This window comes from Macadamia integrifolia, chromosome 7 (genome assembly GCF_013358625.1).
Source record: "Macadamia integrifolia cultivar HAES 741 chromosome 7, SCU_Mint_v3, whole genome shotgun sequence".
NCBI classification, from domain to species: Eukaryota; Viridiplantae; Streptophyta; class Magnoliopsida; order Proteales; family Proteaceae; genus Macadamia; species Macadamia integrifolia.
Window position 1 is genome coordinate 9,177,895 of NC_056563.1, and position 12,897 is coordinate 9,190,791.

Consider the following 12,897-nt stretch of genomic DNA (forward strand, 5'->3'; position numbering starts at 1 on the left):
CTCTGAAGAGGCCTTTTCATTAGCAATTGGACGGACCACTAGCAAAGAGATCTGGGATGCACTCCATGCTGCATTCAGTTCTCCGTCTACAACCAGGATTCTGTCTCTCAATGTCTCCCTTCAAAATTTGGTTCACAAACCAGATGAGACTATTACTCAGTTTCTCCATCGAACCAAGCATCTCTTCGATGAGCTAGCAGCTGCAGGGAATCCCCTCCCATCGGAAGACTTTAACATCCACATCTTTCGGGCCCTATGCATTGAATATCAAGCACTTGTTTCCATTATGATGGCACAAAATGAGCTCATTTCCTACACCGAAATGCATGGTCTCCTTATGAGTCACGAGAACCTTCTCCACTCACGCCTTCCCATTGTTGATCCTACCATCGCTGCATCAGCCATGTCACTCACCAAGTTTATGGGCCTCCTTCCACTGGTTGTCATGGTATAGGCTCCTCCCGAGGCCATGGTCGTGGCCGTGCTAGTGTACTTGGTTGCTCTAACGCCTTTGCTCACACTGCACCACCATCCTCCTCAACCCAACCCCCTCCTACTACTCCTCCCCCGTGGGGCATTGCACCTAACATGGCTACTCCTCAACCTCACCCTACCCCTCCACCTACCCTCCCTAACCCACCCATCCCTCTCCTTGCCACCCCAGAACCACCCCTTGTTGAACCACCCTCTCCTATATCCCCTCCTTTCTCACCTCACCCCACCCTAACCGGCCCTAACCCTGACTCCTCTACCACCCCACCCCTTTGCACCAGAACCTTACATGATATCTATACCGACCCCCTGACCCTCTCTACCACCACCTCACCTGATCCGACCGAACCTATATGCTTCTCCCAGGCCCACAAGGTTCCTCATTGGCGATCTACTATGTCTGATGAATTTAATGCTTTATTATGTAATGGTACTTAGTCTTTTGTGCCTTACAGAGAAACTATGAATCTGGTTGGCTGCAAGTGAGTGTACCGCATCAAACAAAAGGTAGATGACTCCCTTGAGCGATATAAGGCCCATTTGGTTGCTAAAGGATTTCATCAACAACCTGATCTTAACTACCATGAGACCTTTAGCCCTGTCATCAAACCTACTACCATACGGATGGTCCTCTCCTTGGCCATATCTAACGGATGGGATGTTCGTCAGCTTGATGTTTAGAATGCATTCTTGTATGGTATTCTCTCTGAGGAAGTCTCAACCCTAGGGTTTTGAAGATGCCCTGCGCCCTAATCATGTCTGTCGCCTTCACAAGTCCCTCTATGGGCTCAAAAAAGCTCCTAGGACTTGGTTTCACAGGTTATCTAAGTTCCTCACTCACTCAGGTTTTTGGTCATCCCAAACTAACACATCACAATTTATCTACATGCAGGGCTCTATTGTCACATATGTCCTTGTCTACGTAGATGACATATTGGTTACAGGGAACCAACCAACTCATGTTCAGACTCTCCTTCATCAGCTTACTTCAGAATTCTCTATCAAGGATCTTGGTCGTCTCAGTTTTTTCCTTGGTATTGAAGCCCTATATCGGTCTGATTGTGTCCTCCTCTCTCAACACCGGTACATAACTAATCTCCTACAGAGGGCTGGCATGACTGACTAGAAGCCAATCACTATTCCCATGGCCACCACATTTGCAGCATCTTCCATAGGGGGTGTCCTTCTTTCAGACCCCACCAGGTATTGCTCCATTGTCGGTACTTTCCAATACATCACCCTCACCAGGCCTGATGTGGCTTATTCAGTGAACCGTGCCTGCCAATTCATGCATGCCCCCTCCGAAGACCATTGGACACTAGTCAAATGGATTCTATATTGTCTCCAAGGTACCAAGGATCATGGGTTGTTCATATCTAAATCTAGTTCCCTCCAATTACAAGCATTCTCACATGTTGACTGGGCTGGTGACAGTGCGGATCGTAAATCCATAGGAGGCTATACCATCTATATGGGTCCTAATCCAATCTCATGGCCCTCTAAGAAGCAGAAAACAGTTGTACACTCCTCCACCGAGTCTGAGTACAAAGCAATGGTTGATGCCTGTGCCGAACTCACTTGGCTTTGCTCTCTCTTTGAGGAATTAAGGATCCCTGTTCCCATTGTACCCATTCTTTGGTGTGACAACATTGGGGCTACTTACCTTTCGGTTAATCCGGTCTTTCATGCTGGTACCAAGCACGTTGAAATTGACTTCCACTTCGTTCGTGATAAAGTCGCCTCCAAGGACCTTCAAGTGCAGTTCATTTCAACACATGACCAGATAGCCGATATCCTTACCAAAGCTCTCAGCTCTACATGGTTCTCCTTTCTATGAGACAAGCTGTGGATTCGACCTTTCAAATCCTCACCTTGAGGGGGTGTATCAGATAGTTAGCGTCCCACTCAAACTAAACCTCTAGAGTCATACTCACACTCAACAACCTCTCCTACATTGTAGGCATTTTCAGTGAGCACAAACTCTAGAGATTGACTTGCAGTCCATTACTACCACATGAAACAGCAGAGATGGAATATGACTCTCACATGTGATAATAGACTTTCAGTCCATTACTCACATATATCAATAGAGTTCTACCCTATTACTATTAGAGTTTGAATCTCCCACATGTGATTATAGAGTTTGTCTATAACTCAATAATTGTAATCTCTATATAAGAGCACCATTGTATACTCATTAAAGTTAATGCCAATACACTACTTCAACAGCCACTAGGTCTCCTGCTTGGGGTGGAATTAAGTGATTGTATTGGTTAAATATAATCTCTCTCTCTCTCTCTCTCTCTCTCTCTCTCTCTCTCTCTCTCTCTCTCTCTCTCTCTCTTATGGACTTGTACCACCCAAAAAAAAAAAGGAAAAAAAAAGTCTTACTAACCCATTGTATGCAGTCCAAAACATAGTAATAATAGTTGCGGGGTGGCTATCAAGGTTAGTTGACCAGACCAGATCACCAGTTTTTCTTTTAACCACAAAAACAACAGCAGGCCCATTAATTCTGATGATCAAAAGGTCTCCGGCGGCTGTCAAGGTAGTTCTTGCGAACGACACATTCGACCCGAAAATAGCTATTCCGTTAAGCCCAGTAAGCTCATCAACATTCTTCTCCACAGATCCATCACTCGCCTTAATTGCATATATATAGCCATCCCAGCTTGGCAAATAGATTGTTCCATTAAATATGGAAGGTGTGGCACTTATATTTTGTGCAGAGAATCGCCATTTCAATGTCATATTCTTAACACTTCCTGGGCTTATCACAATCTCTTCTGATGCATATCTGCTGTTATATATATCTCTCCCATGGTTTAGCCACTGTTAAAAAAAAATGATTCATATATAGGTATATATATATATATACATAGGCAATCATCATATGTGATAGAAATTAAGAATGAGAATTGGAAGTTGAACACTTACAGCTGAGGTTGCATTGGTTGTAGGAGGTAGGCCTAATGCAGAGATAAGAACCACTAAGACAATAAGCCCACCATTGTTGATGTAGCACCTTCTTGCAAGCACCATTGAAGACCTAGCAACTCACAATGGGAAGGAATAGCTAGCCAGTTTTCATATTATAAGGTAGAAGCTGTTTGACAATAAAAGAGGTGAGGTTTTACGGATCCTGATCTTCTTCAATTCTTAATCGTGCAATTTCTATTTAATTCTCTCTGTGCACGCAACACTTGTACAATTTTTTATATCCAATGGTTGTAAAAGTTTTTTGGAATAAATCCATTTTAATCCTCAAATGCCTTAAACTCGTATGCACAAAAAGAATTGCACAATTAAAAATTAGTAAAGATCTAAATCATGGTTTGATTCTGATTTTAATGATTATCTTGTTAGTGTTAGTTTTCTCTTAAATAAAAAAATATGATGACAGTTGTCATCCAAATCTAATGGGATACTCTTTTTGGTGTGACAAAATACAAAATCAGTATAGTTCACCTTCTTCTCAAGGGGTAATAGTGACACTAAAATTATATCTATCTTACAAAATATGACAATGACATTGATGCACCTTTCCCACATTGACAATTAAGGGATAAGTTGATCAAAGAAAAAAGTAATTTTATATTCATCAATAAGGGATGAAAGTTTACTGATAGAAATAAGAGTCTAATCTTGTGGTCACATTATTAGTTGGCAAAGTGTTTTTCTCACCCAACTCATGAAGGATAACTTTTGCCTCGCATATATATCTCTTACAAAACAAAATTTTGGACTACCTAATTAAATCAAGTTTGTGTTAAGGAGGGCAAAACCGGCATGTTGAGGATGTGTTTGGTATGCATTTTCATTCTGAGAATGTGCATTTCCATTCTAAAAATACAAAATGTGTTCTTAACTGAGAATGAGAACATTGTTTGGATAAAATGTTTGTTTAGAATGTATATTTTTATGTTAGAATGCTCAGACATTTTATAAACACCTCATGGGCAGAATCTCTTCGGTGAAAATACTAGACAACATTATATCAATAACTCACAAATAAAAATATAAAATTTTGAATGGTTTCTTGGATAGTATTGCTTAAATCGATCCCTCAAGTCCCAAGGGATGGTGAAAACCCTCCACCTTCACATCGACATTCTGTGGAGTTCCTTGGGAGAAACGGTTTTTAGAGAGAGAAAGAAAAATAGTTTTTGGAGATTTGAAAGAATGAGACGTTATTCCTTGGGAGAAAATGTGCATTTCATAAGATTAGTGGCAGAGCTATTTTCATCGGGTTGTGCTGAGAGTTGGAGAATGGAGAATGCAGAATGAGAAAATATCCCATTCTAGAATGGGCTGCATTCTTGACCGTGTTCTAGAATTTTGAGAATGGAATGCTTACCAAACAATGGTATTAACAGTCCAGAATGCGTTTTTTGGTCTGCATACCAAACATAGCCTTAGTCTAAATAGATCAAAAGCGGTTTTAGTCTAAATAGGTCAAATGCGGATACACCAAACAGTAATTTAGGAGGATATTCCCACATTATCCTTTATTTGTGAATTGTGGGATCTTAATTACTTATGATAAGATGACTTTGGCGAGTAAGGTAGGAATCCAGAATCCCTAGATAATGTATAATAAGATTTCCTATTATTTTCTAAGAGGTATGTTCAATTTTAAACAATATCATATTTTTCAAGTAATTTCTTATTTTGAGAGAGTTTTTTTTTTTTTCTTCTCAATTTTCAAGTAATTTATGAAGGCTGACTCTAACACATGGTGCTAGGGGTGTAGGTTTGGCCCTGATGGCACAAACCCACCTTGAGTTCGAATCCTGTCTAACCCTGTTATGAGGGTCAACCCAGCCTAGCCCGACCCAACCTTGACCAGGGTTGGGCTGGACTTGCTAGGGGTGTAAGTTTGGCCCTGACGGCTCAAACCCACCTTGAGTTTGAATCCTATCTAAACCTGTTATGAGGGTCAACCCAGCCTAGCCTGACCCAACCCTGACCAGGGTTGGGCTGGGCCTGCTAGTATTGTAAGTTTGGCCCTGACGGCTCAAACCCACCTTGAGTTCGAATCCTGTCTAACCCTGTTATGAGGGTCAACCCAGCATAGCCAGACCCATTCCTGACCAGGGCTGGGCTGGGCTTGGGTTGAGACCTAGGCTAGGCCTGGCTCGGCTCGGCCCAACTTGGCTAGATTTAACCTTGATATATTATTGTATTTAGCAATAGTGTTCCTCTTCCTCTAGGCCCGCATCATGTGTTACATAAGCATTCAACAAGTTGTCTGTATGGCTTCAACCCACATCATGCGTTATACAAGCCACATGCTCTTAATTATTGAGCTAAGACGATCAAATGGCTAGATTATTTCTCTTTTGTAATCCTCATTCTTTGTTTAATATACTCTTTTCCTGAGCTTTAGCAAAAAAAAAAAAAAAAAAAAAAAAAAAAAAAAAAAGCTAAGAGGACCAAATGGCTAGATTATTTCTCCCCTTTTCTTTACATAGGCTGTTTTTGTGTCTTTTATCATATATTGATGTGAGCTTTAGATATAGTGACAATCATGAAGATTTTGGTCAAAATTTGGCTTGTCCAATTTCTGGGAGATGTGGTAATGTCAGACGATTAAAAGGTGCTTAACATTTGTGACCTTTTGTAGAAAAAAAATATATATATATATATATATAAGATCAGCTAGGGTCAACCCGGTTCAACCCTGAGTCTTGTAGGGTTGGGCTTGAACATGAACCTGATAGGGTTGGGTTAGGTCTGCACCCCTATATGATGCCATGTAGAACCCCCTCCACTCCATGAACTTAAAAACAGAGTCTATGAAGGCCTCTAGACTGCCGTAAGTCTTGCACTATGAGATCTTAGGACTTATAAATAAATTTTTATATTATATATAGACAAGGGAAGCACTACAAATCACAAGAAGTCAAGAGGAAGGTTTGAGTACCAAAAAACCAAAAGCGGAATGTTTAACCATATTTGAATACCAACCCACCTTAATAATTGGGAAGTATTTTTTTTGGTCAACGCTCTCTCCGCTACATGGATTTAAATATCTTCCACATGGCAACTTGGCTAGTCGGCTCTTGATTATTTAAATATTTGACAGATTAAAAAAAAAAAAAATCACAACAATTAAAATGTCATCTTTGATCAATTCTTGAGTCTTGACATGGTGAGCATACCGTATTGAGCTTAAATATTGAGTTTTTTTTTTTTTTTTTGGTAGAAACTTTAATATGAGTTCAAATGCTTCAAATATGATAATCAATTCTCCTCCCCCCACCCCCAACCAAAAAAAAAAAAAAAAAAATTCAATATTTAGAATCAGCCCTTTCATTGGTTCGACCCCTAAAAATGCTATTTAATTTTTTAAATAATCAATAACTTCATTTTAACTAGTATGCCATTACTACATCTTATCAGTAGTGAAGGGGAAAGGGTTAACTCCCCCACCTCACAGGGTAATAAAAACCACAACTGTAAATATCATTAATGCACAGCGAAAAAAACCGCTGCCATTTAATTAGCAATAGGCTTTCTTTTTCCATGGGAAATTCATTTCGGAACGTACTGCAACAATTAAATACCGGTAGTAGAGACTTTCAACCATAATCATCTTATTTTGCAGTGGTAAAATGAAACTGCTGCCCGGGCTGCAATCCAGTGGTGACAGTCAAGGGAATGAAATCTCAGAGATAAGTTTGAAAATATCCACTTAGAGTAAATTTTTTCGATGCTACTCCAGAAATTCTATTCCCCTGACTGATACAAGGTGCAACCCAGGCAGCAGTCAGGTTTTGTTCGTAAATATTATTGCTAAATAGCCTTAATTATTAATAATTAAAAAAAAAAAACCCTAAGATACTACCAATCAGTGGTGGTAACTTTTTACTGCTGCTAATAGAATTTTATTATTATTAATGAATACCTAATTTAGCAGTGGTTCCAATAAATCGTTGTGGAATGTTATTTGATAGAAACCTTTTGTAGATTTGGATCCTTTGTGGTGCAATATGGTGTTCGGAGTGGTCGAACACCATATTGCGCCACAAAGGAATTCAACCCACTTTTGTGGCTTTTGTTTTGTTTTGTTTTTTTTTTTGTTTTTTAATTTCCCTACTATCACTAATATAAAATAATTTATTTTGGGGGTGTTGTTCTAAGGGCCCGTTTGATAATGTTTTAAGAAACACATTTCTGTCGTTTCTGTTTCCAGAAACAGCAAAAACGGAGTAAAAAGCGTTTGATAAAACTGTTTCGTTTCACTTATTTTCAGAAATATAAATAGAAATTTTTACTTATTTATTGTTCAAGAAACGACCCAGGCGCTATTTCTGGAAACGACTTGTGGCCATTCTTTCACTGGTTACTATTGACTTCTAAAAACATGACTTATCAAACACCTTCAATTCCGTTTCTGTTTCTAGAAACGGAAATTTATGTTTCTGCCGTTTCTTGAAACAGAAACTACAGAAACGTTATCAAACGGGCCCTAAGTATCTTCTACTTCCCGAAAATTATTTTGACCTTGGGTTATGAAGGCGCCTAGGGTTTCGGTTTCCGACGATCTTGGTGACGGCCAGGTTCAGGTTGTGGCCTCCATGGCTAGGCCACACAATGCAAAACAGCCTCTCATCACGGCATTCTTCAAGAAAATCTCTCAAGAATCATTGCAGGCTGGTTTGGCTTCTAAAGAATCCCTGCAGGCTGGTTTGGTTTCAGAAGAATCGCTGCAGGCTGATTTGGTTTCAGAAGAATCGCTGCACGTTAGTTTGGGTTCTAAAGAATCGCTGCAGGCTGTTTTGGGTTCTAAAGTGAGGAGGGTTGCGACCAAAGGAATGCCATCTTTCACTACGGTTGTTAACGGGGGTGCTTCGTTGCCATCTATTGGATCCTGTGAAGTTTGGCGAGTCTTCTAGAATCAAAATACCTCAGCCCGATTATGAGGATCATATCTCTAAGCATAATTTCTCCCTAATTCGTTGACTAAACTTACGACTAACACCGTTATCGGATGTGAGGGAGTTCATGCAGAAGTATTGGTCTGTTGATGGTAAGATTGACGTTATTTTCCTGCTGAAGGGGCAGTTTTGTTTCTCCTTTGAGCATGACATGGCAAAGGTGTGGAGAATGGTCCGTACAAAATTGGTGGTCAAGTTTTGCGTTTCCAGAGATGGACTCCAGATTTCAATGTTAACAAAGATCAGCCCTCTTATCAGTTGGTTTGGATTCGTTTCCCTGACCTGCCTTTGGAGTATTGGCGCAACTCGATTTTGTTATCTATGGCCAAGGCCATTGGTTGTCCGGTCGCCATTGATCGTAACACTCGTTAACTCAAGTTTGGGCATTATGCTAGAGTGTGCGTTGATCTGGACGAATCTTCTCCAAGGTTGGATAAGATTGTGGTGGAGCGAGAGCAGCCAAGTTCTGGGGCTCTTTTCTCTTTCTCCCAGGTAGTAGAGTATGAGTCAGCCCCGAGACGGTGTGCAGTGTGCAATAAGTATGGTCAGCAGACTAGTTCTTGCCGCGGTGAACAACAGCCAAAGAAGGATCCCCCATTCCCAGGTGCTGTGTATGTGGATGACCAAGCTCCTCACCGAGGGAGGCATGTATGGAGGCAGAAGAGCTCACAGCCAGCTATGGATGCTGCCCAACCGTTGGACCCTCAAATAGCAGACGTCTCCCCTTCTTCTGAGAAAACCGGCGAGGTTCCTCCTTCTAATCATGGTGTTTATGTGTTTTCTGCTACTAGGTCTAGTAGTGGTGGTGATGTTGATAATAATCAGCGTGCTGGTAGTATTGAGGTGATTTTGTTTGGCAGAACCGTTGGTCAATCCAAGTAAGTGTTAGTGATTCTAAATCCTAGAATCATTTGAATTACCTATAGTGTATAGAATACAAGAATGAATAATGGAAAGAAATCAATCACATACCCGTTGAGCGTGAATAAAGTCCCTAAATCAAAGTTGACGCTTGTACCACGAATTATGATGAAGAACCACGCAATATGGGTCCTTCTACTGAGATCTTCTGCAGCCTCTTACTATGGGATCTTCTCTCTATCTCTACACTAGCTTTGTGAGAAAGCAGTGCTCCCAAAATATTATTATGAAAGTAATAGCTGCAGGGACCGTCAGTATTCTATATATAATAGAATTCCTAAACCCTAATCCATTCCCACAATAGAATAGGGCTAGAAGTTTCCTAATTAGAGTCGTCCTTATTCTCTTGGACCCAATGGGTCAATCAATATCAGTTAAGCCCACATAAGAGTCCTAACAATCTCCCACTTGGGCTACACTGATACTGATGTCTTCCCATTGACATCTGGCCAAATAATCCCAAGATTGAATACCACTCAAAACAAACTTTGATCCAATCAATAATCTCCATTGTTGAACAATAGTAGAAAATACACCTCAATATACGGCATATAACTATCTAATGTTACAGACAACAGAAAATTATCAATTCAAATCGCCTGGAAACATAGATATAAGGAATTATATCATAACTGTGATCACATAAGATATATCCTTCCTTATAGGTCCGTTCCTGATCTAAAGACCAGCCTACCTTGAAAACCTCACAGGTAGAGAACTTTGATATTAATCAATACTTAGGCAAACCGCCATTTTCTTGTATTAATATCTCACTTTGGCATACAGCCTATGGTTAACAACCATCTCCATGGATTTAGGCTAAATACCGCCATAAATCACGAAACTTGGCTAAATACCGCCATTAACTGTGACATGTCAAAGTAAACCACAATAATCATACAACAATACGATGAGAGAAAATATAAATGAACACTATACTGGAAAGTAAACATCCTCAATATAGATTGTGCTCATAATGTATGATCTAACAAAATAATACTTATTACAATACCACTATGGATAAGTAAACTCCCACTAAACAAGCATATCAAAAGATTCCATCACACCCATGTTAGAAACATGAGTCTTAAAAATTCCCACTGGAAGAGCTTTGGTCAGAGGATCAGCAACCATCTCTTCAGTAATAATATGCTCAACAGCGATCTCCCCAGTGTTGATCTTCTCGCGAACCACAAGATATTTAATCTCAATGTGTTTGGAGCTGCTAGATCTCTTGTTATTCTTTGCAAAGAAAACAGCAGAAATATTGTCACACCACAAATGCAAAGGCTTAGAGATGGAATCTACAACTTTCAGTTCAGATATAAAATTCCTCAGCCACACTGCCTGCTTGGTAGCTTCATAAAGTGCCACAAACTCAGCTTGCATAGTGGATGAAGCTAAAATAGTTTGTTTGGCACTCTTCCAAGAAATAGCTCCTCCTCCCAATATAAAAATGTATCCAGAGGTAGACTTTCTATCATCAGTACACCCACTGAAGTCCGAGTCAGAATACCCCACAACTTCAAATTTTTCTGATTTACTGAACACTAGCTTGAAGTCCTTTGTCCGCTGTAAATAGCGCATGACCTTCTTGGCTGCAGTCCAATGAGCCAAACCAGCATCAGATTGAAACCTGCCAAGTACACTAATTGCAAAGGCAATGTCAGGGCGAGTACAAACTTGTGCATACATCAAACTTCCAACGGCAGAGGCATAAGGCTTGTCATTCATTGAGCTCCTCTCAATATCATTCTTTGGACATTGTTGCTTGTTCAACTTGTCTCCTTTACTGATGGGTGCTTCACCACCAGAACATTTAGACATGTTAAACCTCTTTAAAACTTTATCAAGATATGCCTGTTGTGATAGCCCAAGTAACCCCCGCGGCCTATCACGACTAATCTCGATTCCAAGCACATAACTTGCTTCACCCATGTCCTTCATTTCAAAGTTTTCTGAAAGAAAACCCTTGGTCTCCATCAATAAGGTTTTGTTGCTGCTAGCCAACAGAATGTCATCCACATAGAGCACAAGAAAGATGAAACTACTCCCACTGAGTTTCAGATATATGCACTGATCGATTGGATTCTCTACAAAACCAAAAGAAGTCACAACTCGATCAAATTTTAAGTACCATTGTCGAGATGCTTGCTTTAACCCATAAAGAGACTTTTTCAGCATACAAACAAAGTCCTCTTTACCATTTTCCTCAAAACCTTCAGGTTGTCTCATGTACACCTTCTCTGACAGCTCTCCATTCAGAAATGTTGTTTTCACATCCATCTGATGTAACTCTAGGTCAAAATGGGCAACAATGGCCATGATAATTCTGAATGAGTCCTTTGATGAGACAGGTGAGAAGGTTTCCTTGTAATCTATCCCCTCTCGCTGAGTAAAACCCTTTGCCACGAGTCTAGCTTTGTAGCGTTCTACTCTACCTTGAGAATCTGTCTTGGTTTTGAAAACCCACTTAGATGCAATAGCCTTACAATCCTTTGGAATTTGCACTAATTCCCATACTCCATTGTTGCTAATGGATAACAGCTCTTCCTTCATTGCTTCTACCCATTTGTCTGAATGCTTATGATTAACTGCTTGAAGAAAAGTAACAGGGTCTTCTTCTTGTCCTATGTCAAACTCACACTCATTCAAATAAGAAACATAATCAGAGTGCAGAGAAGGCTTGCGCACTCTAGTAGACCTCCTTATAGGTTCAGGTGGAAGCCTACCAATATTAGCGGTATCAGGAGGTGAAAGTGGGTCTGCAATAGCAATATCTGTCCCAACTTGTAAATCATATTCAATTGGAGTTTGAGTGACTGTATCATCAGACAGGATGGGATTGAGATCAATAAGTGAATTTCTCAACTCAACAGGTGCTATCTCAGGAGTGTCAAACTCCCCTTCTTCAAAAGAGAAATTACGAGGAGTTCTAGACTCTTCATTGCATTCAACAAATCTAGCATGAGTAGTCTCTACAATTTTGTGTCCTGGACCAGGACAATAGAATCTATACCCTTTAGACCTCTCTGGGTATCCCACAAAATAGCAACTTGTAGTCCTTGAGTCAAAAACTTTTTCTTGAGGGTTAAAGACTTTGGCTTCTGCTTGACATCCCCACACTCGCAAGTGTCTAAGGCTAGGTATTCTGCTACTCCAGAGTTCATAGGGAGTCTTATTCACAGATTTGCTTGGCACTCTATTGAGAAGGTAAACAGCAGTTTTAAGTGCCTCTCCCCATAAGGATTCTGGTAAGGTGGTATTGCTCACCATAGAACGGACCATGTCTTTCAGAGTACGATTTCTTCTTTCAGCTACTCCATTCTGCTGAGGTGTTCCAGGCATGGAATATTGAGGAGCTATCCCATGTTCTTGCAAGAATTTTGCAAAAGGACCAAGCAACTGCTCAAAATCACCACTTCTCCCATAATATTCTCCACCCCTGTCGGATCTGACCACTTTGATCTTCTTGGAGTGGAAAAGTTCAACTTCAGCTTTAAAAATCTTGAAAACATCTAGAGCACTAGATTTCTCACTA

At 40.3% G+C, this 12,897-nt stretch overlaps 1 protein-coding gene across 1 annotated transcript in view; it reads right to left on the minus strand.

The window, feature by feature from the left end:
- LOC122084723 (polyvinylalcohol dehydrogenase-like) overlaps positions 1-3,243 on the minus strand; it is an 8,172-nt gene extending 4,929 nt beyond the window's left edge. The window contains exon 1 of the mRNA XM_042653164.1: positions 2,951-3,243. Coding sequence (XP_042509098.1) covers positions 2,951-3,243 — 293 coding nt within the window. The remainder of the gene's footprint in view (positions 1-2,950) is intronic.
- Positions 3,244-12,897: the final 9,654 nt, after the last annotated feature.